Below are 26041 nucleotides of genomic sequence, written 5' to 3'. Positions count from 1 at the left end.
AATTGTTTGTTTGTTTATTAAAGTGCTTTGAGAGTTTACAGAGTAATGTCATCGGCTCCTGATTCAGACTCTTACAACGTCACAGGCTCTAATGTAACAAGGCGAAACATGTTGTGCAGCGGTCAACAAAAAGTACGGCTACCCAGCCCTCCTCTCTGTCAAAATCAAAACCCGTGAATGACAGAGTGACAACGCCCATTTATGTCACCGCTAGCACCCACGTGACTCCCATAACAACCAAACAAATAAAAACCCAGTGATCATCAAAATTACAGGCTGTAATCAGCTGATCTGTTGCTCTTTGTGGATGCACACAACTGAATTCAACAAGATGTAAGCAGATATTTCATAAGCTGTCCTAACTGTTTTTCATCTCTATACACTGACAGTACACTGTTTATGGTGTCTTTAGATTAGACAATATACAGTTGGAATTCAAGGAATGAACGTCAGCATCATCAGCTTAATGTCATGGTCGGACGGTCCTGCTTGTGTGTGTGTCTCCCTCTCCTCCCCTCCCCCCCTACTCCAGGTCTGGCCACGCCTCCGGGAGAGAATGGCCGACCCCTGACCGGGGCTCGGCTGCCAACACACCACCCAGCTGCTGCTAATCTTTCCTCGCTTGGGCTGAGGTATTTACCAGACGGCAGTCGACGCTGGATTGTACTTGAAGCTTGGTAGTTTAGTGTGCTCGCAATTCTGTGACTTAGCATAGTCAGGCTAGCCTTCTCATCAGATGTTGTTGTTGCTCGTCCATCAGGTGGAGAAGTACAGAGCGGAGAAAAGGGCTCGCTGGTTTTATCACTCGGGAGGAGAAACACACACGGAAGGAGCACACACGGATTTTCACTGAAGAGTAGTGATTAGTGGTGGGCAGATCGATCCAAATATCGATTATATCGATACCAAGTTGGCATCGGTATCGAATCAATACTAGGCTGGTGAGATCGATTCTTTACTTTTAAGTTCCGCTCTTGTTTGTAATGCTGTGCTTTTGGCAAAGGTCGCTGGACTTGCTGCTCCTGTGTCAGCGCAGAGCAGACGCACTTTGCTCCCTCTTCCCCCTCTTGTGTTGACATGTTGCGCTGTCACTTGACGTGACTTAGACAAGTTGGGGGTTGTTAAGTTGTTTACATATTATTTATATTTTTATCAGCTGTTATTGTTGTTGAGAATTTTAATTGTAAATTTTGTATTATAGTTTCCCAGTAGTACTTGTTTTGATTTGTTTACTGGTTTGCACAATTTATTGTAAATTTTTTATTAAAAAAATAAAAATAAAATGAGTAAACCGCCACGGCAGACCTGATGGCATTTTCATGCTTCACAGCATGATTTATTCTTACAATAATCACATGGCTGCTGTAACAGTACATTCTGCTCCAGCTCTCCTGCTGCCAGCTGTACACATCACAATCAACAACAACACAGAACACAGCACAGGTTTTAAGCCGGCGAGGCATGATTGTAGATGCCGTGCAAGTGAGTCCATCTCAGAACGTACCCCGCCATATACCCCCTTTGCCCCTGAGACAGAGCCTAACCTACTCGCCCCCTCCGCGAGCAGGCGAGGGAATCGGCCCGGACCATCGGCGCCCCAGGTAGCCACCCATGTGGCAAACAGCAGCGGGGCAGCAGGCATGGAAGTGAGCCGGGGCTCACAGGCAGCTGAGCAGGTGGTCGGCGCGCAGTACCACGCAGCGTGCCGGCCTCTGTTGGAAGAGAGGCTGGACCGGACAGCACGCTGCCCTCGGATGTGGCAGGACCCCCCCCCCCCAACCGCACCTCCGTCTCCAGCTTGGCAGGTCCCGCCAGCCTCCAGCTCACCCTGAACCGGTCCTTCCCGTGCGCTGTCCACCGTTACAATAATCACACGATTTCTCTAACAGTACATTAGTACAACGGCTGCAGCTCGCCAGCTGTACACATCACTAACAACAATACAAGCAGAGCACAGGTTTTAAGCCAGCCAGGCGTGATTATAGACGCGGTACAGGTGAGTCCATCTCACCTGCAGTGGCATCGCAGAGCAGCCACAATAAGAAAGCATTTTCTATTTAATTATAAACTTTATCCTAATTATGTCCTGGGTTTTAACTATTTAATAATAAAAAATGAACCATCACAAAAAACACTTAAGGTTATAAAAATTAATTGAGACTTAGCAATTCAATGACGTATCCACCTTATTTATTGAAAAGTATCGGTATCGGCATTGATATCGGCAATACTGGCCCGCATTTACTTGGTATCGGATTGATACCAAAATATGCAGTATCGCACACCACTGGTAGTGATGTGCGGATCGATCCTGAAATATCAATTCCTCCGATACCAGTAATTTATGTTCTATAATCGATTCTCACATTAAAATATCGATATTTTAGTAATTTAGAGTAAATTTGTAGTTTATCATTAACAGGAACACAGTGGAAAGAAACTATAACATTCGGATTGTCTACATTCAGAGGAACTACTTCCTCTTCCGCCTTTCATAGTCATGTGCAAAATATGGCTGTATAAATGTCTCGCAGCCCCTTGGCGTGCGCACTCACAACAATGGCTGAGCGTAATTGTGCGGACGTATTTTACCTCCACAAACAGCTGAGACGTGGTTTGCGATACATGTGGCAAAAAAAGTGCTCCAAGAGTGAGGTGTTGTGGCCATACTAGGGAGGCATTCAAAAGGGCTGTTGGGGGGTGATAAATACATTTTACAGGGTTTATTGATCGGATAAAATACGTTAAATGTCACCATTATTATTGGCCGGCCCGGAAACAGCGGGGGTGTCCAAATTCAGAGGCTGCTTCCACCTGAGGACCCGACCTTGGCGGTCTAAAGAAAGTAGTAGGGTAGTACGTCACGAGCTCCCTCGGTGGAGTGAAACTCTGCCGTCTGCTCCTGGCTATCTAATATATAACCGGGCACTGACGTAAACTCTTCTGTTTAATTATTGTTTGATGTTTATTCAGCTGTGTGAAAACCCTGAAGGAACCCTCCCGAGGGATTAATGAAGTTAAATTTAATTTAATCTAATCTAATAACTTTAATCTCAGCCAAACCGATTTAGTCACGAACAAATAAAACACTGAAAAAGCCAAACAATAACATTTTGAAGTTATCAAAGTGACTTATATATCATGTTTAACCCGAGTAGTGAAAGACCGTATCAGTATCATCGATACCACCCTGAATATTACTTGGTATCGGATCGGAAAGGAAATCAGTGGTATCGCACATCACTAACTCATGTGCACCACCTTCGGGAATTGGGAGAAAATCACCTTTGGACAATTGCCCTTCTTTGTTTAAGACTGTATTTGAGCACTGTAAATAAACGCACTGTCTGCTTTGTATCCAGAGTTCTGCGCTTGAGTCCATGCTTTCCATTAGCCGTGACACTTAAATTCAAATTCAGTTCTGCTACAGTTAATATAACCCTTTGACCACGAGGACCTTTTGAGGTCTAATCAGGACATTTTCACACGCATCTTAGTAAATAAGTTACCGTGTTCTGGAGTTGATATAGAAGCCCTCATAACAATTATTGTTATTAGATTGGACAAAATCCAAGATAAATTAAAGCTTATCCATGAAATTCTTGATGTCTGCTGTACAATCATTCGATCCTCGAAAAAGAAATGTGCAAACAAATCATAAAAGGTCGCAAATTATCATGACGTTCATGTCTGTGATAAGTGTATGCAGCTTTCTGATGTTTTTGTGTTTTTTCTGTTTAATTTGATTTCCTTTAATTTGTTGATTTACGCTACCGGTGATGTGTGGGCCACTATTCTGGCTCTGATCCGGCTTCATGGCTTCAAGAGCTTCTGGCTGTGAAGGCTGCCTCATGGGTCCGTGCTCAGAATGGTAGAAACCATGATAATAGCTGATAAAGTGTGTTTATTTTAACAATATGCCATGGCTACGATCAGCTGTTTTTCCACATGCTTTCTTGTAATAACTGTGTTTTTAGCACTGTGTGTGACAGAGTGTGTTGAAGCTGGAAAAGTCCTGTTGGGTTACAGCATCAAAAGAGAAACTCTGGGGCTCTGAGGGTTTGGTTTACTGACTTCATACTAGGGCTGGGAGATATGGCATGAAATCCATATCGTGATATAATTTGAAGCACGTGTGGTAACGATATATATATCCCGATATATTATTTTCTTCTGTATAACGTATTTTCCACACTATAAGGCACACTTAAAATCCTTTAATTTTCTCAAAAATCGAGTGTGCCTTATGTATGAATTCTGGTTGTGCTTACTGACCTGGAACCGATTTGGGCGTGCAGAAATCTGTTCAAAAATGTTTTGATGGATTGTCAGAGCATTACGGCTGCCGTAGTGAGGAGCTTCGCGGAGTAATCTGGGTCCAAAACTCCGTCCCTTCAGGTCCCAAAGTCAAACGAAAATTGAGAGTTAAAAATGGTCTAAATTCTTTCATCTTTAATAAAATCATCAGCGTTGTTGCTTTACTAGGTGTAACAATTAAGTTTAACAACCAGGCATCCATGAAAACAGAAGTTATTAAATTTAACGGAGTTAGAAGTTAACAGGAAGTTAGCTTGCTAGTTTCCACCTAAACATGACACACCATGTTCTGACTGAGAGATTTTTTAAACTAATTAAAACATACAGCTCTGCTACCACTTCTGACATAAATGAAGACAGAAAACTAAACATCAGTGGCGTTTGCAGGGTTACTGAAGTTGGACTACCTGGTATATAATGTTGTGCTACGTGATTGCTAGCGACACAGCTATGTTAGCATAACATTAGCACAGTGAAGCTGGATGATGAACGCCAACTTTTTTTCTACTCGATAAAAGTTAACGTGAGGGATTCTGGTGGTTAGGGACAAATGCAATCGCAAAGCAGGATGCTATACACGGGGCAAACGTCAGTCAGGAGAACAACTGAGATTATTCATCCACAATACAAGGTAGTTATTAATGTACTGCAACAATATGGGAATAGAACAGCTACGAGAGAATTCAACATTAATGAATCAATGTTACGGAGGTGAAGCAGAGTTTTTGGCTTTCCCAATATTTCAAAAGTGCTTCATCTCTTTGCTATGACTGTCTCCCGGCTTAATTTGCAGATGATAACGGTTGTAGCTGCTGTGACGCTTTCGACCAAAACAGGCGCAGCTTGATGACATCATCAATATGCGCTATGGCGATACAGCGGTATAGTCAAAATCTCTACCGTTAGCCAAATTTATATCGTTTGTATCTTATATCGTTTATATCGCCCACCCCTACTTCATACTGCTTTAAATTTAGTGTTGTGCCATAAAATCCATCCTGATTTAATTACTTTTTAATTTCATGTTTTTGGTTTCTGATTTTTGTGTTTATTGTAAACTGGTATTTGGTAATTGTAACAAATTAGGGTTTTTCATGCAGTGCATAAAAAACTTCGTGGAAAACACAGTGACTTTTTCTAACACCGCACTGTGTTGCTGTTATGTGGCTGTTGCTTCCTCTCTGCTCACTGACGTTAATTGATATTAACTGCGCTGGTGAGCAGCAGCTGGTAGATGCACTTGATTACTTCGGCTGGCTGCTGAAGCCTCGCCCACCTGACTGTCCCAGCCCTCAGAACTGTGTTTTTTCCACAGCTGTCTGCAGAGCACAAGTGGACATCTCTGTCTTCGGCTGGACCTTTTACTGCGACTGTTTTAGAAACGAGCGCGTTTACGTCACAAACAGCAGGAGGAAAGTATTTGCTGGACCAACGTCAGTGTTTTAAGAGGTAGGAATTTATTCCATGTGTTTTATGAAGGTTAAGATGACGCATCAGAATCTTTGATCGAAATTAGCCTTCTTCATAGATCGTAGTGTCTCCACATGGTGGGTCTTTTCCATTTTATTGCCCGTCAGAGTAATATCTGAAAAAAAAAGAGAGATTTTATTTGCCCACACAACAACAAAAATATCTTTCAAAGTTTTTTTCAAGTTATAATATTTCCATTTATATCTTTAAGGATGATTGCTTTTCTTTGTTTTTATTCTGATATTTTGAAAATGACCTCAGGTTAAGTCTTTCAGATATATCTTAATCACTTTATGTTGTATTCAGGCTGGCTATATTTTAATGAAAGTTACGTGTCAGTATAACGATCATGTTCAAATTAAATCTCTGATTTAGCTGTGAATAGGTACAAAGATGGTGTTCTGTGGTCTACGCAGTGTCCAGATGGAACCAGGTAAAACATCACTTAATAAATACAATTTCATAGGAGATTGGGGGGGGGGACGGCTGTAGCTCAGGAGGTAGAGCAGGTTGCTTACCAATTTGGAGGTTCGACCCCCGTCTGTTGCAGTCTGCATGCCAAATATCCTTGGGCCATGTACCAACCCCAAGTTGCTTTCTGATGCATCTATTGGCGCATGATTGCCTGTGCACTTCCATAGAAAGAGTATAGAAAAAAGTGCTTGTGCAAATGGGTGAATGAGACAAGTTGTGTAAAGTGCTTTGAGATAGAGTAGAAAAGTGCTGTATAAGAACCAGTCCATTTAACTGGTTTGACCAAGTTAAGATGTGTTGTAAATTTGGATGTTTCTGTTTGACTGTCAGTTCCTCTGAAGAGCATTGAGGTGGAGCTGGAGGTGAGGGACCATGTGGCTACAGTGGTATCCACTCTGAACTATGAGAACAAGGAGGACAAACCATTAGAGGCTGTTTTTGTCTTCCCTCTGCCTGGAGATGCTGCTGTCTGTCATTTCAGCGCTCAGATTGGACAGACGCAGATTGTAGCTGAGGTGAAGGAGAAACAGAAGGTGAGCTGGACAGTAAATATAACCTGATTATAAGTGAGCTTCAAAATAAACAGTGAATGTCACTGACATGTGTCACCTGTGCTTCAGGCTCGTGAATTGTATGATGATGCTCTGAGCTCCGGTCAGCAGGTCTGCCTATTGGCAGAGAGTGATGAGAGTCCAGATATATTCTCTCTGTGTGTGGGCAGTCTGCCTCCAGGAGAGAGCGCCTCCATCAGGTTGGAGTACGTCACTGAGCTGGCTGTGCAGGCTGATGATGGTCTGAGGTTCTGTCTGCCTGCTGTGCTCAACCCTCGATACCAACCTCAGGGTAGGACAACTGTAGCTTTTCTTTTGATCCTGCTTGCCTTTTGTGTTGTTCTCTGTCAAGATAACCTTTGTTGCCACTGATTTTCAGTCCACCTCTTGTGTAAATTCGTATGCCTCGAACCCTTTTTCCCTTTTATAAGAATGGCTTCTTGATAGCCACCCTCCTTTTGAGAGCGTTTCTGATGAAGCTTCAATGAACAGTAAATGGATCACCTAAAGACCCAGATCCATCCCTCGGGTCCTGTTAGCTGTTCGCTGGATCTTTTTCCTATTTCTTAAGGACATGACTTTCAAATCATTATGTGCTGTAGATAGTTTGTTAGGCCTGGCACTTCTTCACCTGTCTAGTTTCCACAATGTTTTAAGGACACACTGCACAGCTTACCCAGATATGTCAAGTTTTTATCTAATAGCACTTTGGCAATCATCTTATTGGTGCCAAAATATTATTTTATAAATGTCAAAGTGTTATTTTTTTACTTTTTCATGGTTTCAGCTAAAGAAATGGGAACAACTGATGTGTACTTGCAACAGGCTGCCTAAAGATACAGTTTAAAATTGTGTCCACTTTGCTAAGTTGTCTGTTATGTGTAGACACAACACTGGTTCCTCCCTTGAGTTGGGTGCCCATGAAAAAGGCACCTAACATAATATGTACACAAGCTTTTATTACTGCACCTTCTCATACCTGGGTTTACGTCCCCCTTATGTAAATGTGTATATGAGGGAGATTTACAGAGAACATTAAAAGTCAACATCCAAATATATGGCCCTGCAGATGATACTTAGCTTTATCTATTGTTGAAGCCAGATGGCAAACAACAGTTGAACTAAATTATGCTGAAAAACTAGTTCATGCATTTATTACTGCAGCGAGAGTACTGACTGGGCCTAGAAAAAGAGAACATATTTATCCCATACTGGCTTCTCCTAATTGGTTCACTGTCAAATCCAGAATCAAATTTATAATTCTTTTACTCTCATGTGACTTTTGTTTCACTGTGATTTGGTACTATACAAATAAAACTGAAGTGAAATGTATTAAAATCAAATAACAATAGAAAGAAAACCAGAACATGAGGTTCAATTAATTTTTCTGTGAACCTTGAAGTTGATACTGTAACAAAAGATTTACTTCTAATCAGTCTGATACTGTGTACAGGTAGTGCAGGTGCAGGTTTCCAGGTAACTTCTGTTCCAGCCTCTCTGGAGCCCTACAGTCTGTCTTTTTCTGCCCGAGTGTCCTCTCCTCGTCCAATCTCTAAAGTAGAGTCCAACTGTTCCCTGGACCCTCTGCAGTACCTCAACACCGATCAAACCCAGGCCACGGTAGGTAGAGTGCTGATGTGTCTGTGTTACTTGTTACTGATGAATAAATATGAATGTGTTTGTGGTGTGCAGGTCAAGCTGGCTGCAGGACACAAGTTTGACAGAGATGTTGAACTGCTGATTTATTACAAAGACGCCCACCAGCCCACTGCTGTGGTGGAAGCAGGACAGGCCTCTGCTGAGCCGGGTGAGAGCAAATGAGAGAAGTCATTAGTTTGCAAATAAAAACTATTGTTCTTCTTCAACCTAAAAGTTAATTGTGTTGGAGCTATTATGAAATGTAAACTTGACATTTTTCTGTCCTTTTCATGTGTTTCAGGCTCTCTGATGGGTGATCCAGTGGTGATGGTGAGTCTGTACCCTGAGTTCCCCCAGTCTGTGATGTCTTCAAAGGCTTCATGTGGAGAGTTTGTGTTCTTAGTGGATCGATCTGGAAGTATGGGATTTAGGAACCACGGATTTCCTCGCCAGACTCGCATCCACGGTGCCAAGGTATTCATAATAAGTTTACTCTGAAATCTTTAATTTCATGATGTGCCTCTCACACAGTGGCCTCACCATCTTTTCCCTCTTCCCTTAAGGACACTCTACTGTTGCTGTTGAAGAGTTTACCAATTGGCTGCTATTTCAACATTTACAGTTTCGGGTCCAAATATGAACACATCTTCCCGTGAGTCTCTGCCTCACATCAGTCAGCCCAACAAAAGTCTGTTTTTGATACGAAGTACATGTACTTGTGTATTGGTGTTTGTGTAATGACAGTAAGAGTGTGGAGTACAGCCAGAAGACCATGGAGGAGGCTCTGAAGAAAATAAAGAAGATGAAGGCTAATCTTGGAGGAACAAAGATCCTGAAGCCCCTCAAATATATTTACAGCCAGGCCTGCATTCCCAATCAGCCCAGACAGGTAACACAGACATATACACTGACATTACACTGACTATTAATGCACTTTTTTTTAAACGCCCAGCTTGAACAGTTATACAAAGTTAGTGTAGTGTCCAGGAAACAGTTCTGCTCTTTTGTTTGCTTGTTTATTGTGTATTACCATGAAAGTATTTTTGTTTTTGAAACTTAACTCAGCTCTCAGAACTAGTTGTGTGTTTCTGGGTCTGATGTTATGTCCTTATGTGCCAACTCTCCTCTCCAGCTGTTTGTCTTTACTGATGGACAGGTGGGAAACACCAAAGAAGTGATCGATCTGGTGAAGAAGAATTCAGATTCTCACAGGTGAAACTACAAAAAAACTGTTATATCTACACAATTACCAGAATGTCCAACATGTCCTCTGTGTACACAACAAAAGCTGTTGTATTGCAGGTGTTTCTCTTTTGGGATTGGAGAAGGGGCCAGCTCTGCTCTCATCAATGGGATGGCCAAGGAAGGAGGAGGTCACGCTCAGTTCATCACAGGGACTGACAGGATGCAACCAAAAGTAAGACAATAAGTCATAATAATTGTCATAGAATAGAATAGAATTCAACTTTATTGTCATTGCACATGCACAGGTACAGGGCAACGAAATGCAGTTTGCATCCATCCAGAAGTGCTTTAGTGATATAGATATATTACAATATATATTAGCAATAATATAGATATGTGAGTATATTACAGAAATGGGTCTATTATGGTATGTTATAATGTACACGGTATGAAGTATGTTGTGAATATTCTATAACTATAAGTATGTACAGGATATGAACAGGATATAAATATGAAAAACTATACAGAATATGAAATAAATAACTTTACAGAATCTGGGATATACAGCTATACAGAAATGGGAACTGTGCTCCGGCGATGCGCTGGGCAGTTTTCACGAATCATAAAAAGACAACATGATGTTATTATTAGGACAGAATGATTAAAAAAAAAAAAACCCCATAAATGTATATTTTTTTTTTTTCTAATTCTTGTTGTTGTCAGGTGATGCAGTCGCTACGATTTGCTCTGCAGCCAGCTGTGGTCGACATCTCAGTCACATGGGATTTACCAAAGGAAGTGTCTGTCACTGTCCTCTCTCCACCAATCACAACACTTTTCCAGGGTCAGAGGTCACTGATTTATGCCCAGCTCACTGGACAGGTAGGAGCAGCAGCCTCTCATTAGGGGTGCAACGATACTCGTATCGATATTGAACCGTTCGATACAGTGCTTTCGGTTCGGTAAGCATATGTATCGAACAATACAAAATTTTTAATTTATTTTATCAACTTTCCTTCTGACGATGCTGTCTGTGTTGAGCGCTCAGTGAATCTGCACTCGACTGCTCCGCCTAGGCTGCACTGTCGAGTGCAGATTCACTGAGCGCAGGGCAAGCTAGCCAGACAGAGGTTAAGCTCTCGTTGCAACATGGCAAATTGAACCTCCCCCACCCTCATTCAGATCTGGCGTTTGAAACTATTTTGGTTTTCATGTGAAGTATGACCCTGAAGACAGTATGTTGGATGTGCCAGGCAATGCTCAATTACATGGGTGGGAACTACTGCGTTAGCGCAGTTAGCTCGTTAACGTGTTGGCCGTCCAGCCCCACACACGGGGCGATCCGCGGTAGCTCGTTAACGGAGATTTGCCGTGTTGTGGCGTTAACTTCATTTCAGATTAACACTGACAACACTAGTGTGAACACAATGAATATGACTGCACATTTCCTTCCGACATCATCCTAGTGCAAAGACAAGTGGAAGCAGACAAAAACAACAAGCACGCATGCTACAGACTTTACCAGAGTCATTTAGACAGCCGTTAGCACAGGATTCTCCTTATGGGACCTGATATCTTTAATATGCTGCTGAGAATATAGCCCAGAAGAAGCATATAGTATAGCTTTTATTTTGGAAAGAGCCATTTCTCTGTAATAAACTCTCTTTTCCAAAGATGAGTGATTCCTCAATCAGATACAGGGCTTGCAATATCGCTAGCCCGACGTCCCGGGGCTAGCGATTTTCCCAGTCGGGCTACCAAAATCTATCTCTGCCCTGCCCGTCGGCCTGTCGTAGGAAGGAAAAATATATGTCAATGCTTTTGCATTCTTTCGGAAATGTAGCTGGGTAATTATGTCATTGGCATCGGTGAGCCACTGTCAATATGTGACATATTGAAATCGCGTTTGAATTTGCGCTTGTTTTTTGCTTTCACTTTGCAATCGGGTGAACTGTGTATAGAGAGCGACAGCACTGATCTGTGAGTGATGATAATTTGCGCACCAATTCCTCTGACATCGTCTTATTAATCGTTAGCTTACTATGCAAACATGACAAGTGAAATCTCCCGCAGCAAGCTTAAACATGTGAGAGGTTGATCGCGCAGAGAATCGCTGACCTGTGTGTGTGTGTGTGTGTGTGTGTGTGTGTGTGTGTGTGTGAGAAAGCAGCAGGATATATATTTTAGTTCTGCTGAGCCAAATAAGACAGGTCAGGGTGAAGAAGTGACAGCCAAAGAAAAGCTTACCACAAAACTGTAAAGTTATGACAAATCAGACTATAAGGCAAAAAGAAAGTGCAGCTTTATGGTTTCATGGACAAAATAATTTCTGTGGCTGCAATATGACGAGCTAAATAACCAGGGCTGCACATAAGTGGTCCGCAGGTGCGCATTCGCTGTCAAAATAAAAAACGTGCACAAGATAATAAGTTGCAATGCGTGTTTGCGTACATAAGATTTTCTGGAGGAGGACAGACGTTTGTTTAGAACTCTTAAAGATGTCGAAGAAGCTCCTTTAAGCAATTACTGTGATGTTCCTCCACCTCCAATGAAATGTCAGGAGTCCGAACTACAAAAGAAGCACGTATTCTCGGAAAAGTAGTTGCAGGAGGTGAGCTGGCTTCAAACAAATGATGAACGCACAAAGAAGTGGTGCAGAATGTGCTGTGAAAATTTAATAAATGACAAATTAAAAAGGCATGAACTTTTTTTTTTTTTTTTTTTTTTTTTTTTGGTATCGGAAAAAAATATCGAACCGTGACACCAAAGTATCGAACCGAACCGTGAATTTTGTGTATCGTTGCACCCCTACCTCTCATGTTGTTGTTTAGGTATTTGATGACAGTAATTAACGTGACTTCTAACACTGTAATTCTGTGTCAGAGCTCAGAGGCAGCAGAGGGCTGTGTGACGCTGAAGTACAGCCTGGCAGGTCATCCCTCTGAGAACCAGCTGCACTTCAGTCTCAGACCTGCAGAGGACACTGGGTAAATGAGTTCATATCTAGTGTCAGAATTAGATATGAAAACAGAATAAAGCATTATGCATATGTCAACGTGACTGCATTTGCTTTTAACTCAGAGCACAAGAGCACCTAACTACTACATGTATTTTTGTAGGATAAAGGAAAAAAGTTAATTTCATGTCAGATTTCTATGGAAGCCCGTTTCCGCCACTGAAAAAAAAAAAAGGATCCATAACTCAAAATTTCGAGTTATTTTCTCGAAATTTTGAGTTAGCGCTGCCAATCAGTAATCTACGTGAATGACGTCATTTCCATGTTACCCGGAAGCTGAAGCCCTCAGCTACAAATGCTACAGCTAAGCTACCGGTATTACATCCAGTCGTGAATGCACAGATTGCTGAGTGTTTTCAGCCTGGCTTCACAAATGATGAAATCCCTGTGTTATTAGCTGAATCACATGGTGTTACTATCAGCAAACATACTTTAATTTGTTGGGATCCGTTTTTGAGTGCGCGGTCCTGCGCCATATGCTTCCGGGTAACAAGAAAGCGACCTCATTCACGTATATTTTTGATTGGCAGAGCTAACTCGAAATTTCGAGAAAATAACTCGAAATTTCGAGTTATGGATACTAGCTTTTTTTTTTTTTTTTTTTTTTAGTGGCGGAAACGGGCTTCCATAGATTTCTCTTCATTAATAAGTTGCATTAAATATATCATTTTTGAATTTATTTTGGCAAGATGAAAGTGTAAGAAGAATCCCAGCTGTACTTCTTCTTTCTCCCTGTTTGCAGATTAACAGTCCACATGTTGGCTGCTCGAACTCTGATTCGCTCCCTCGAGATGGAAGCAAGAGACGACAAAGGAGAGCGTGATGAGGAAATGAAGAAGAAGGTGGAGGAGTTGAGTATCCAGTCAGGAGTGAGCAGTGCCTTTACTGCCTTTATTGCTGTTAGTAAAAGCAGTGGTGAGGCGATACAAGGACCCCTGATAAGCATAGAATGTCGAGCAAACCGTGAGTATTCACATTTATATTTTCTGTATTCTGAAACACTGAATGTTGTTTTGCTTGTCCTTTCAAGCCCTACTTTATTAACACAACATGAGCTCAGAAGGATGTACTGTGAAACATGATTATTAGCACCATATTTTGACCTCTGAGTTGGAGTTTTCATTGCCAGGAAGGTAGATTTCTTTTTACCTTGTTCATTCACAGTGGTAACTTATGCCGAACACTTAATTGGTCTTGAGCAAGTTATATTGAGAGTTTCAGTTCAAAATCACTCTTTAAAATATGCAAAATGTAGGCCTCTACTTACGAGATGAGTTTTACACATGTAGTCTGCAGAGCTGTATCTTACTAACACAGCTGAAGGAAGGTATGCATGAAGTCACAGCAGCACAAAATGTGCAGTGCATGCACATGGCCCCAGTAGTGCTCGCTGGAAGCAACAATAAGGTTGCCAAAGTCTTGTGAGAGCTCATTTGTTTTACCCATCACGAGATGTTTCTTGTGTGACACATTGGTAATGAGACACCTTTCCAGAGGCCATCAGTTGGGACTGAAGCAACTGATATTAATTTGCACTAAGTGTCAGAACTGCTTTTTAATTACTGATAGATATTCTTCTTTCCATGCCCTTTTGCTCTTCCCTTTCTTCATGCGTTTTTCCCCTGTGTCATTTCTCATTTTTACACAGAATTTATGGACACGTTTGGCTTGATTTCTTAGTATTTTTGGATTGGATGAGTTGTTAATGATTTTTGGTTAGAGCTTCATGTCAGTAGCACCTTTAAAAATACATTAACTTGGAAAATTGGTGACATGTTTAATACTTATTTTAGCCACTGTGTGTATGTGAGAGAAAAAGACTCTTCACCACCACCTGGTGGTTGCAGGAAATTATGAGCAATTATTTTGTGGAAAAGTAAAATAGAATCAAAGGCTTTACACTGCTGCGTCTCCATTTCAGACCCATTAGTTACATTTGTAAGTGTGAAAATATGACGATATACTATAGAAAGTTCAAATGGTTATTTTCGGTGACTTAGTGGAAAACGGATAAAACATCTGAGGTACTGCAGACATCAAATAAGGATATACTGAAATGAATACGTTTCATGATTTGGATAATGCAAAAAATGAAATTCAGGGATTTTTTTTTACATTTTGAAACATATTATTTTGTATTTTGCATCTTTTTCCCGATTTTAACTCTCTTTTACAAAATTTTTATGGCTTTATGATTGAATTAAGATTTTTTTTTTTTTTTTTTTTTTTTGCTACAGCTTGTCTGTAAATACACTTCAAAGACACTGTTTTTAAATCATGATTATAACTTTGTCTTGTGTCACACAGTTTTATTCCTTCGCCAATACAGTTTTTCAGATTCCTGTGAGATCAGTAAAGGTAAGTAGTTTTACTGGAGCATGTGCAAACATAAACTGAAAAATAGTGTATAAGACAAAACAGAGTTCGTGCCACCTTTATTCTTCAGCGGAGCCTGAACTCCCTTAGAAGCTTTCTTGTAATTTCTTTATTTATTTAAAATTCAGGAATAGTTCTCCGCCTGGCTTGACTAACCAACAAGCAAATAGCATTCCTGGGAAAATGGTCGGGTACTAGGATTTATTTCTACAAGCATTCTGGAAAACTATTGCTTAATGCCACAAAGTCCGTCTTCTTTAAAGCCAATTTTTCAATTAGTCATTTTTTTAACCAATAAATTGGCACTTTTGAAGTTCCTCCACGGGTATAGCGGTTAAAACATATTCTCGGCGAGAAAGTGGTTGCTTGTTTAATTCCAGACAGACATAAATTCTACATTTGGGTTTCATCAGGAAGGACATTTGCAGAATAAGCCCTTAAGGAAAGGTAGTAGCTGGAATAAGATTTTAGTTAGCACTGTTTTTGGATTGTGTGTTTCTTTGAGTTTCTGTCTTAGTTTTTGCTATTTTCCATAGATTTTATTAATGACAGGTAGTATTTTGTTACTTCCCTGTCTTCTCTGCATTTAGTCTAACTTAAAAAAAAAAATTGATCATCTTTAAGTTTCAACACTTTCTTGTCACTTGTCAGTAATTTTGATCATTTTTATGAATTATGGGATAGTATTACTACCTTTCATTTAATTGATTGTAGTCCAATGTTTCCTCCAATATACCAGCTTCTGTCTTCCATACGGAAGGCAGTATAGTATGGAATTCCCTGTTTATCCAGCCTCATAAACCCCACCCTTGAGATTTTGTTGCTTTTTTTATTCTAAAACCTGACCTTTTAAAACCTACTGAGAATATTTTGACCAGTCATTGAATTTAACCAAAATTCTGATACTAAGTAAAATTGAAAATAATAATAATTTTGATATATTTTCCAACCATAAAATGGAAGAAATTGTGCTACTCTTTGAACTAGATAAATACAAGTTTTTATTTATTTATAGACTGTGACTCAGAGGGGATTGTGCAGGGACTGTCTACAAAGTGCAAGGTTGAAAAGAGAGAGAGATATTTTAATCTAACTAATACAATAGTTTTGTTTTTTTTTTAAAATAACTTCCTGCTCTTCTGTAGGTTATATCACAAACTTTAGTTCAGGTGTTTTGTAAAAAGACCTGAGATTGCATCCTTTAGCCGTGTCATATTCACTTTCTGTATTCATTCTCTCAGTTTGCCTTTGTATGACATTAATGTGTAAATGTATCAGTTCCAGTAAACTAAAATCTATGATTTGTCTGTATATAGGTACAAATACAGGATCCTGTGGTCTGATAACTGCCCAGAAGGACCCAGGTAAAAAAAAACAAAAACATCCGCTCCTGCATCTCTGATGGCATGAAGGTGGATTCAGTTGCATCAGAAAACAAAAAATACTATAAAGGCCCAGAATTGTTGAAACACTAAAGAAGTTAGAAAAGTAGGGAAAAAAAAGTGGAAGAAGTATTGACTTAGACCCTACCTCTTTCATAATTCATTCATAATGTACCATCTGTAAGTTTGGATGTTTTGATTCTGTTTGTCTGTCAGTTCCTCCGAAGAGCATTGAGGTGGAGCTGGAGGTGAGGGACCATGTGGCTACAGTGGTCTCCACTCTGAACTACGAGAACAAGGAGGACAAACCATTAGAGGCTGTTTTTGTCTTCCCTCTGCCTGGAGATGCTGCTGTCTGTCATTTCAGTGCTCAGATTGGACAGACGCAGATTGTAGCTGAGGTGAAGGAGAAACAGAAGGTGAGCTGGACAGTAAATATAACCTGATTATAAGTGAGCTTCAAAATAAACACAGTGAATGTCACTGACATGTGTCACCTGTGCTTCAGGCTCGTGAGGAGTATGATGATGCTCTGAGCTCCGGTCAGCAGGCCTTCCTATTGGAGGAGAGTGATGAGAGTCCAGATATATTCTCTCTGCGTGTGGGCAGTCTGCCTCCAGGAGAGAGCGCCTCCATCAGGTTGGAGTACGTCACTGAGCTGGCTGTGCAGGCTGATGATGGTCTGAGGTTCTGTCTGCCTGCTGTGCTCAACCCTCGATACCAACCTCAGGGTAGGACAACTGTAGCTTTTCTTTTGATCCTGCTTGCCTTTTGTGTTGTTCTCTGTCAAGATAACCTTTGTTGCCACTGATTTTCAGTCCACCTCTTGTGTAAATTCGTATGCCTCGAACCCTTTCTCCCTTTTATAAGAATGGCTTCTTGATAGCCACCCTCCTTTTGAGAGCGTTTCTGATGAAGCTTCAATGAACAGTAAATGGATCAACTAAAGACCCAGATCCATCCCTCGGGTCCTGTTAGCTGTTCGCTGGATCTTTTTCCTATTTCTTAAGGACATGACTTTCAAATCATTATGTGCTGTAGATAGTTTGTTAGGCCTGGCACTTCTTCACCTGTCTAGTTTCCACAATGTTTTAAGGACACACTGCACAGCTTACCCAGATATGTCAAGTTTTTATCTAATAGCACTTTGGCAATCATCTTATTGGTGCCAAAATATTATTTTATAAATGTCAAAGTGTTATTTTTTTACTTTTTCATGGTTTCAGCTAAAGAAATGGGAACAACTGATGTGTACTTGCAACAGGCTGCCTAAAGATACAGTTTAAAATTGTGTCCACTTTGCTAAGTTGTCTGTTATGTGTAGACACAACACTGGTTCCTCCCTTGAGTTGGGTGCCCATGAAAAAGGCACCTAACATAATATGTACACAAGCTTTTATTACTGCACCTTCTCATACCTGGGTTTACGTCCCCCTTATGTAAATGTGTATATGAGGGAGATTTACAGAGAACATTAAAAGTCAACATCCAAATATATGGCCCTGCAGATGATACTTAGCTTTATCTATTGTTGAAGCCAGATGGCAAACAACAGTTGAACTAAATTATGCTGAAAAACTAGTTCATGCATTTATTACTGCAGCGAGAGTACTGACTGGGCCTAGAAAAAGAGAACATATTTATCCCATACTGGCTTCTCCTAATTGGTTCACTGTCAAATCCAGAATCAAATTTATAATTCTTTTACTCTCATGTGACTTTTGTTTCACTGTGATTTGGTACTATACAAATAAACTGAAGTGAAATGTATTAAAATCAAATAACAATAGAAAGAAAACCAGAACATGAGGTTCAATTAATTTTTCTGTGAACCTTGAAGTTGATACTGTAACAAAAGATTTACTTCTAATCAGTCTGATACTGTGTACAGGTAGTGCAGGTGCAGGTTTCCAGGTAACTTCTGTTCCAGCCTCTCTGGAGCCCTACAGTCTGTCTTTTTCTGCCCGAGTGTCCTCTCCTCGTCCAATCTCTAAAGTAGAGTCCAACTGTTCCCTGGACCCTCTGCAGTACCTCAACACTGATCAAACCCAGGCCACGGTAGGTAGAGTGCTGATGTGTCTGTGTTACTTGTTACTGATGAATAAATATGAATGTGTTTGTGGTGTGCAGGTCAAGCTGGCTGCAGGACACAAGTTTGACAGAGATGTTGAACTGCTGATTTATTACAAAGACGCCCACCAGCCCACTGCTGTGGTGGAGGCAGGACAGGCCTCTGCTGAGCCGGGTGAGTTGTTGGTTTGCACATTTTTATTTGCAAACTAACAACTGATGATTAAAAACGTGTCCTCTTTCTTCCGGTGGGAGATAACAGTGTTTAAATATATTGTAAAATATAAAGTTTACATTCTTTTCCCCTTTTCATGTGTTTCAGGCTCTCTGATGGGTGATCCAGTGGTGATGGTGAGTCTGTACCCTGAGTTCCCCCAGTCTGTGATGTCTTCAACGGCTTCATGTGGAGAGTTTGTGTTCTTAATGGATCGATCTGGAAGTATGGGATTTAGGATCAAAAGAAGGAGTCTTCAGACTTGCATCCACAGTGCAAAGGTAGTCATAATGTGTGACTCATGAAGTCTTTAATCTCTAGTGTCCCTCTCACAGTGGCTTTCTCCATCTTTTTCGTCTTCTCTGAAGGACACTCTGCTCCTCCTGTTGAAGAGTTTACCAATGGGCTGCTATTTCAACATTTACAGTTTTGGGTCCAGATATGAACACATCTTCCCGTGAGTAACTCCTTCACCCAACAGAAGTCTTCTTGTTTTTGCTAAGAAATACACGTGCTTGTGTATTGGTGTTTGTGTAATGACAGTAAGAGTGTGGAGTACAGCCGGCAGACCATGGAGGAGGCTCTGAAGAAAGTAAAGAAGATGAAGGCTGATCTTGGAGAAACAGAGATCCTTGAGCCCCTCAAACATATTTACAGCCAGCCCTGCATTCTCAATCAGCCTAGACAGGTAACACACACACACACACACACACACACGAGATTTAGGAGCTCACCCCAATCTTAATTACAACTAATAGTTGCATAAAGGTACTCTTGGAACATATATTTACCTAAAAATCTAAAGAGATAAGCTATGGTGACTTACTTCCTTTCCCTGTATTGGGACTGTACAACTTCACATGACTGTTTTACCTTACCAACAAATACAGAAACAGATGGATGGGTGTTTTTGTTCTTTTTGAACTATTTTCACATTTGGCTGAATAAGGTACACAAATTTAGTGTAGTGGCCCAACAAACTGGAGAGTATAAGGACATCTGCATAGAGCCGCACATTTACTTTCTGATAAGAAAATATATGTCACACCATCCTAAATGGATCTCCATTGTTACACAAGCAGTATGTAATTTGGATTGACACACAATTTGCAGTAATACCGTATTACCACGTAATTCTAGATACTGTTTTTAAAAGCTTGTCAGGACCATTATTGTTCAGGTAACTGGTCTTCATACTAACTGTGCATTGTTTGTTACTCCTAAACCATTTGTGTTTCTAAAACAAAGAACCAAAAATGGCTCTAAACACAAACTGTTTTACTGTTTTACATCTGTTTTATGGTGAAACTCTTCTTTCTAGCTGTTTGTCTTAACTCGCGGATGGGTGAAGAACGACAAAGAAGTGATAGATCTGGTGAAGAAGAATTCAAGTTCTCACAGGTGAAAACACAAAACATAACTACAAAATTGTGCAAAAGTCTTGATCCATCCCTCTTTTCTTAGTATTTTGCTTTTAAGGAGGCAGATTTTCTTTTCTTTTCTTTTTTTTTTTGTTTTTTTTTTGTGTTTTTTTGTTTTTTTGCCATATTTAAGGTGGTCTTGGGGAATAGTCTTTCTAAAGGTCTTTAATTTGAACATGGTTGTGGCTGTTTTTGTTTAAGCCACATGACATTGACTTATGAGTCATTCAAGCATAAAAAGGCACTTGACTTAATATTTTATGAAATATAACAAAATGAGGGACTGCTTAAGGCTTTTGTGTGGTACCAGATATCTGCAGAATTCCCAGAATGTGCTAAAAGTTGTCTCTGTATCTAATGGAAACTGTTGTATTGCAGGTGTTTCTCTTTTGGGACAGGAGAAAACACCAGCTATATTTTCATTAATAAGATATCCAAGGAAGGAGGAGGTCACGCTCAGTTCATCACTGCGACTGACAAGATACAACCAAAAGTAAGACATTAAACACAATCAAAGTCAAATTAAACAAAACCACCGCAAATACTTATTTAATCAGAGAGTGTGATTCCAGTCATTAAAAAAAACAGCTCCTAACTCTTTGTTTTGAATTATTATTCAGGTGATGCAATCACTGCAATTTGCTCTGCAGCCATCTGTGATTGACATCTCAGTCACATGGGATTTACCAAAGGAAGTGTCTGTCACTGTCCTCACTCCACCAATCACATCCATTCTCCAGGGTCAGAGGTCACTGATTTATGCCCAGCTCACTGGACAGGTAGGAGCAGCATCTTCTCACAGTGAAAGATGTCTGTTGTGTTTTGAAATCTGATTAACAGTGATGTTCATGTGAAGATGTAGTTGGTTTCTAACACTGTAATTCTGTGTCAGAGCTCAGAGGCAGCAGAGGGCTGTGTGACGGTGAAGTACAGCCTGGCAGGTCATCCCTCTGAGAACCAGCTGCACTTCAGTCTCAGACCTGCAGAGGACACTGGGTAAATGAGCTGTTAGTCTGGTGGTACAATTAGTAGTATTAGCTTATACATTTGGTCAGGAGCAGTTATAAATTTTTTATTAGAGTAGAAATAAGTTCAGATTCAAAACTAATGATTCAATAGATTTGTGCATTCAATTTTAGCATGCACAGATTATACTAAGATTTGTTTGTATGCATTGTTTGTGGATGGAGCTAGCTGTGAGTATGTCATTGTTGTCATGTTATTAAACATTATTAGGATGATAGTGTAAGAAGAATCCCAGCTGTACTTCTTCCTTCGCCCTGTTTGCAGATTAACAGTCCACATGTTGGCTGCTCGAACTCTGATTCGCTCCCTCGAGATGGAAGCAAGAGACAACAAAGGAGAGCGTGATGAGGAAATGAAGAAGAAGGTGGAGGAGTTGAGTATTCAGTCAGGAGTGAGCAGTGCCTTTACTGCCTTTATTGCTGTTAGTAAAAGCAGTGGTGAGGCGATACAAGGACCCCTGATACCACCACCCAGTGAGTGTTAGCACTGATATTTGATTTATTCTGAAATAGTGACTGTTCAAAGTTCTGCTGAGGTTTTTTTCTTTCAAGTCCTACTTTGTGAGCACAGGGCTGTACTAAGAAGTGTCATTAATGGCTCAGCAAAATATGTTGACATTTGAGTTTTCAGTGTCATGAAGATGGCTCGCTTTTTATCTGATTACATCACCAACTTGTGCTTAACACCTGCCCTGTCTAGAGCGAGTTACATCGTCTTAAAGCACAGAATTTTTGCCTGATTCTTTCACAACCCCGAAGTTGGGACGCTCTTTAAATTGTAAATAAACACAGAGACCAATTATATACAATTTAGAAAACATATCAAATGTTAATAAGAAAGAGGTAACTAAATAAAACAATAATAAGAATTAAGTATTTTGGAATTTGATATCAGCTACACATCACAAAAAATTGAGACGGGGGAAACAAAACGCTGCAAAAATACATTTAAAAAGAAACCGCTGCAGGAATATTTTGCAACGACTTAGGTTAACTAGCAACAGGCCAGTAACATGTTTTAAACATTTATGTTCAGGACATCTAGTCTAATGTCCTATATAAATAAAATTGCCATTATCATTAGTGTCTAGAAATTGCTAGAAGACAAAGAATTTTTATTAAATTATCGGTATCATTTTTTTTGTTATATTTTAGTGGTATTATTGCTTTTGTTGCCCTTTTGCATCTTTCTCCCTTTATTGTGACTTGATTTTATCTCGTTCTGTCCTCTTCTGGTGTTTGCGCTTCTGTTTGAAGCACTTTTTTAAAATGATGATGATAAAGATGATGATTGTTTTGTGTGACACAGCTTTAAAACAGTGTAATTTGGTGGATTCCTGTGAGAGTCAGCCAAGCATCAGTAAGGATAAGTACTGTTACTTTTTGACACACACACACACACTTGCAACGACCTTGAGATTTTCCACAAATTTCACTCGATAGATTTTTTTATTTTATTTTTTTTTACCTTTTCTGAGAAGTGCCACAAATTTCCAGCTACACCCACATTGTAAGAGTCTCAAATGGTAAAGGCAAACATTCTGTGTACATGTTCAGTTTCTTAAAGCAGGATTGATGGTCCTGCAAATGTGTCTATTCCTGTACATATTAGTGTTTGAGAGGGCGAGGGGTTTCTCTCCAGACGCCTTCTCACACTGTCCACCAATATCTTGACGGCACATTGCTGGAAGAAAATGATGTAATCTTGTACTGAATACTGATTGGTTGATAAGTGGGCTGGAATAAAGATGGGAGAGACAGTTGAGTTTGCTGGAAACAGGAGAACTGTGAAAAAACTAATTTTAAAGTTAAAAAATTACGGCTGGCTGATGGACAAAAACAGAACAAGCAAGAGTGGCACACAGACCGGTTGTACCGCACACTTTGTGCGTTGCCTCCATTTGGAAACAGAGCTTACTGCAGGCAGATGGGCAGTCCCTGATGTGGAGCAGACAGTGCATACGTTACCTCTGCTGGACATAAATCCCACTTAACATATAACTGATCCTTAGCCAAGCTCCATCAATGTAATGTTAAGGATGTAAAGTAACAGGAATTTTATGGTTTTTATCTCTGCAGGGATCTCTGTAACGGAGAAACTGAGATCAGGTAAAGGATTTACTCTTCCGAGATATTGAATCTCTGTGTAGACAGACACACACACACACACACACACACACACACACACACACACAGTTTAGTGAAGAAAAAAGAGATGTCTTGTTTGTGGCCCAGCAGATTTGAACATAATGAAAGTGGAAACAAAGTAATGGACACTTTATGCCACATTTGCCAATGTTAAATGTCTGGTTCACTCTTGTTTTTAATCACTTTCCAAGCTGAGTTCTGTGTATCCGGGTCTGAATTGGAATTTGTTATTCATGCCTTTTAATTAAGGTTATTATAATTGTTCACTTCTCCTAAGTTCCTCTCTGGAACATCAGCAGATCGTTCAGGATGCCGCTGTGAGGCTTCTTACTAAGTATTCACACTTTATTGCATCAACTTCAGATTGCACTTTAAGATTCTGGTTTTGACTTTTAGAGCTTTTTAGAGCTCTGCATTGACAAGCACCAGCATAAATCAATGAAATTTCCCAAAAGATGGAAAATAAACCAAAAGCTAACCCAAACAAACCACACATATGCATACTGGGAATAGGAGAGGTCTAATTTTAACATCAACCCAACAAGTGTGCGTCCTCTGAGGATCTGTCTCTCACATCCTGCCCACTCATCACACTTACATTCTTGTCATTAAAGCTACCCTACCTTCCAAAAAAGAAAATTATTGTTATTACCAAAATTATTCACACATGTAAACTTCCAAAAGGTTATTTTAGACTTTTTTCTTTTGACTGAACTAAAAGTGAATCACACATTTTTCACATAGAAGTAAAAATACATCTTCATGGTTTGCCTGAAATTTTTCCCCATCAACAGCCTTCGGCTGCATTAACTGCTCACCTCAGAGGAAGGGTAAGTCAACAAGTGACACGTTTACTTTTTTTTTTCTCTTATTTTTGCTAGTACACATGTCAAAAACTCTATGAAATACAAGACACATACATGTGTCTGTCTGTAACAATAACCTACAGTATGTGCACTTATTTTGTGCTTTTAATGTTTTCTTGAACTGTTCTTTTTCTGGAGTTGCATGATTTTGTACAGAATACATCTTTAGTGCCTTAAAAACTAAGACATGGGTCCACAGGTTTTTAATCTAATCCACGCAGGGTCAAAATTATGCATGCGGGTCCATATTTATACACATCTGCCACTAATATTTAATGTGCATGTTGCACCTTGACTACACACTCTTTGTAGCCATCAACAAGCTTCTGGCATATTTCTGCTGCTCTTCTTGGCCAGGCCCAAAATTACCATGATATTCATGTATGTAACTTTCTTATCACAGCCACAGAGTCTGAGCTGTCAGTCAAAGACCCTTTGCTGCAGCTGGTTTCCCTGCTGGAAGCCTCTGGATGCTGGTTATTGAAGCCAGCTTTGGCCTCTGTGCTGGGGAAGACCAGCAAGGAGGTGGCAAACCTGAAACCTGCATCGGTGGGTAATCATCACGTATTCAGTCATAGATGTTTAAGCAGCAGTGCATTAGTAGTATTACACAGCAGCAAAAGTCTGGCAGACAAAAATAATGTATTTATTAATTTATTTAATTTTTACTCCTTTACTCCAGCTAATCATATCTAAGTGTAAGGGCAATAGCCTGCAATCTCAACATATGCACTGCTTTTAATTTGTGGAGTTAGGCCAGCAGTGAAGTGTGGGCCACCATTCTGGCTCTGATCTGGCTTCATGGTTTCAAGATGGATGCAAAGGACGAGTGGGAGCTTCTGGCTATGAAGGCTGCCTCGTGGCTCCGTGCTCAGAATGGTAATAAGACTAATAAATATTGAACTGCTGTTTTCTTTTTTGTGTTTTTGTTTTACAGTGTGTTCTGTTTGTGCTTAATCACTTTATTTTCAGCGACGTGTGTGACAGAGTGTGTGGAGGCCGGTAATGCGCTGCTGGGTTGCAGAGTAACGAAAGATGCTTTGGGGCTCTGAAGTTGCTCCTCCTTCAGAATTCAACTTTATGTATTGCATATTATCAGTGTTCACTAGAACCACAGACGGTAACATTTCAATGAGCAGCAGGGGGTGACTCCTCTGGTTGCAGAAAGAAGTCTTTGTATGCCTACGGGTAAACATCTTTGTTGTTTGCGGTATAAGTTTACACTTTCATAGAGGGGTTTGTCTTTCTGAATGCGGCATGATGTTCATTCACTAAATTCTGTTCCTGATTAGAATCAAAAAGGAGAAAATCACCTTGTGATGTGCCGTGTTTCTGCCAGTGGTGGAAACACTCAGCTCGATGCTTCACAACAGAACAACTAATCCCTAATGTAATGGTTGCTACAGTTTATGCATACAAACCAAAACATTCTGCACAATTGGTTTTTATTTTATTTTCTCCAATTGTCCCTGAGAGGCATGTGAATGAGTGATCAGCTATATCTCATCTATTCAGTTCAGTTTTATTTCTATAGCGCCAAATCACAACAGCAGTCATCTCAAAGCACTTTACATTGTGGGGTAAACGCTCTACAATAATACAGAGAAAACAGTCTTTGAGACGCTTTGTGCTTTCTGTGACACTCGCCTGCGATGCTTAGCTGAACCAATTATCAGTTCATGCACTTAAATATAAGGGCAACACTAATTGTTAGAGCATGTTAGCTTTTCCTGTGTTGATATAGTAATAAAGATAAATGTCTGATCTCTAATTGATGGCTTCTCTGGACGTGTTGATGTCTGTTGTATTTATCTTATCTTTCATTATTCTGTGGTTGTTCATCAGTGTGCGCATGTGAATTTGTAACTGAGTTTACTGTGCATTTGAT

The 26041-nt window shown here is 40.1% G+C and overlaps 2 protein-coding genes across 2 annotated transcripts; both read left to right on the top strand.

Moving 5' to 3' along the window:
- Nucleotides 1–578: 578 nt before the first annotated feature.
- LOC146653724 (von Willebrand factor A domain-containing protein 5A-like) lies at nt 579–12626 on the top strand. The gene is made up of 14 exons (XM_085379674.1): nt 579–941; nt 5633–5766; nt 6163–6220; nt 6592–6794; nt 6882–7104; nt 8266–8432; nt 8505–8619; nt 8752–8924; nt 9014–9102; nt 9195–9339; nt 9583–9662; nt 9753–9867; nt 10359–10517; nt 12519–12626. Exons 3-14 carry the CDS (start codon nt 6181–6183, stop codon nt 12624–12626), a joined length of 1617 nt encoding a protein of 538 aa, XP_085235800.1. The 5' UTR covers nt 579–941; nt 5633–5766; nt 6163–6180.
- Nucleotides 12627–13340: 714 nt separating this feature from the next.
- LOC146653723 (von Willebrand factor A domain-containing protein 5A-like) lies at nt 13341–26041 on the top strand. The gene is made up of 22 exons (XM_085380653.1): nt 13341–13348; nt 13394–13614; nt 14959–15009; nt 16344–16391; nt 16626–16828; nt 16918–17140; nt 18301–18467; nt 18540–18654; nt 18802–18974; nt 19062–19150; nt 19237–19381; nt 20015–20094; nt 20493–20607; nt 20735–20893; nt 21007–21110; nt 21405–21613; nt 22449–22499; nt 23219–23248; nt 24082–24117; nt 24557–24702; nt 24909–25032; nt 25126–26041. Exons 1-22 carry the CDS (start codon nt 13341–13343, stop codon nt 25203–25205), a joined length of 2577 nt encoding a protein of 858 aa, XP_085236779.1. The 3' UTR covers nt 25206–26041.

Source organism: Rhamphochromis longiceps, linkage group LG14, assembly GCF_057381845.1.
Source record: "Rhamphochromis longiceps isolate RC_006_pf linkage group LG14, R_longiceps_female_GT1.1, whole genome shotgun sequence".
Taxonomy (NCBI): domain Eukaryota; kingdom Metazoa; phylum Chordata; class Actinopteri; order Cichliformes; family Cichlidae; genus Rhamphochromis; species Rhamphochromis longiceps.
The sequence above is the reverse complement of the archived record's forward strand: the minus strand, read 5'-3'. Positions and strand labels throughout refer to the sequence as shown.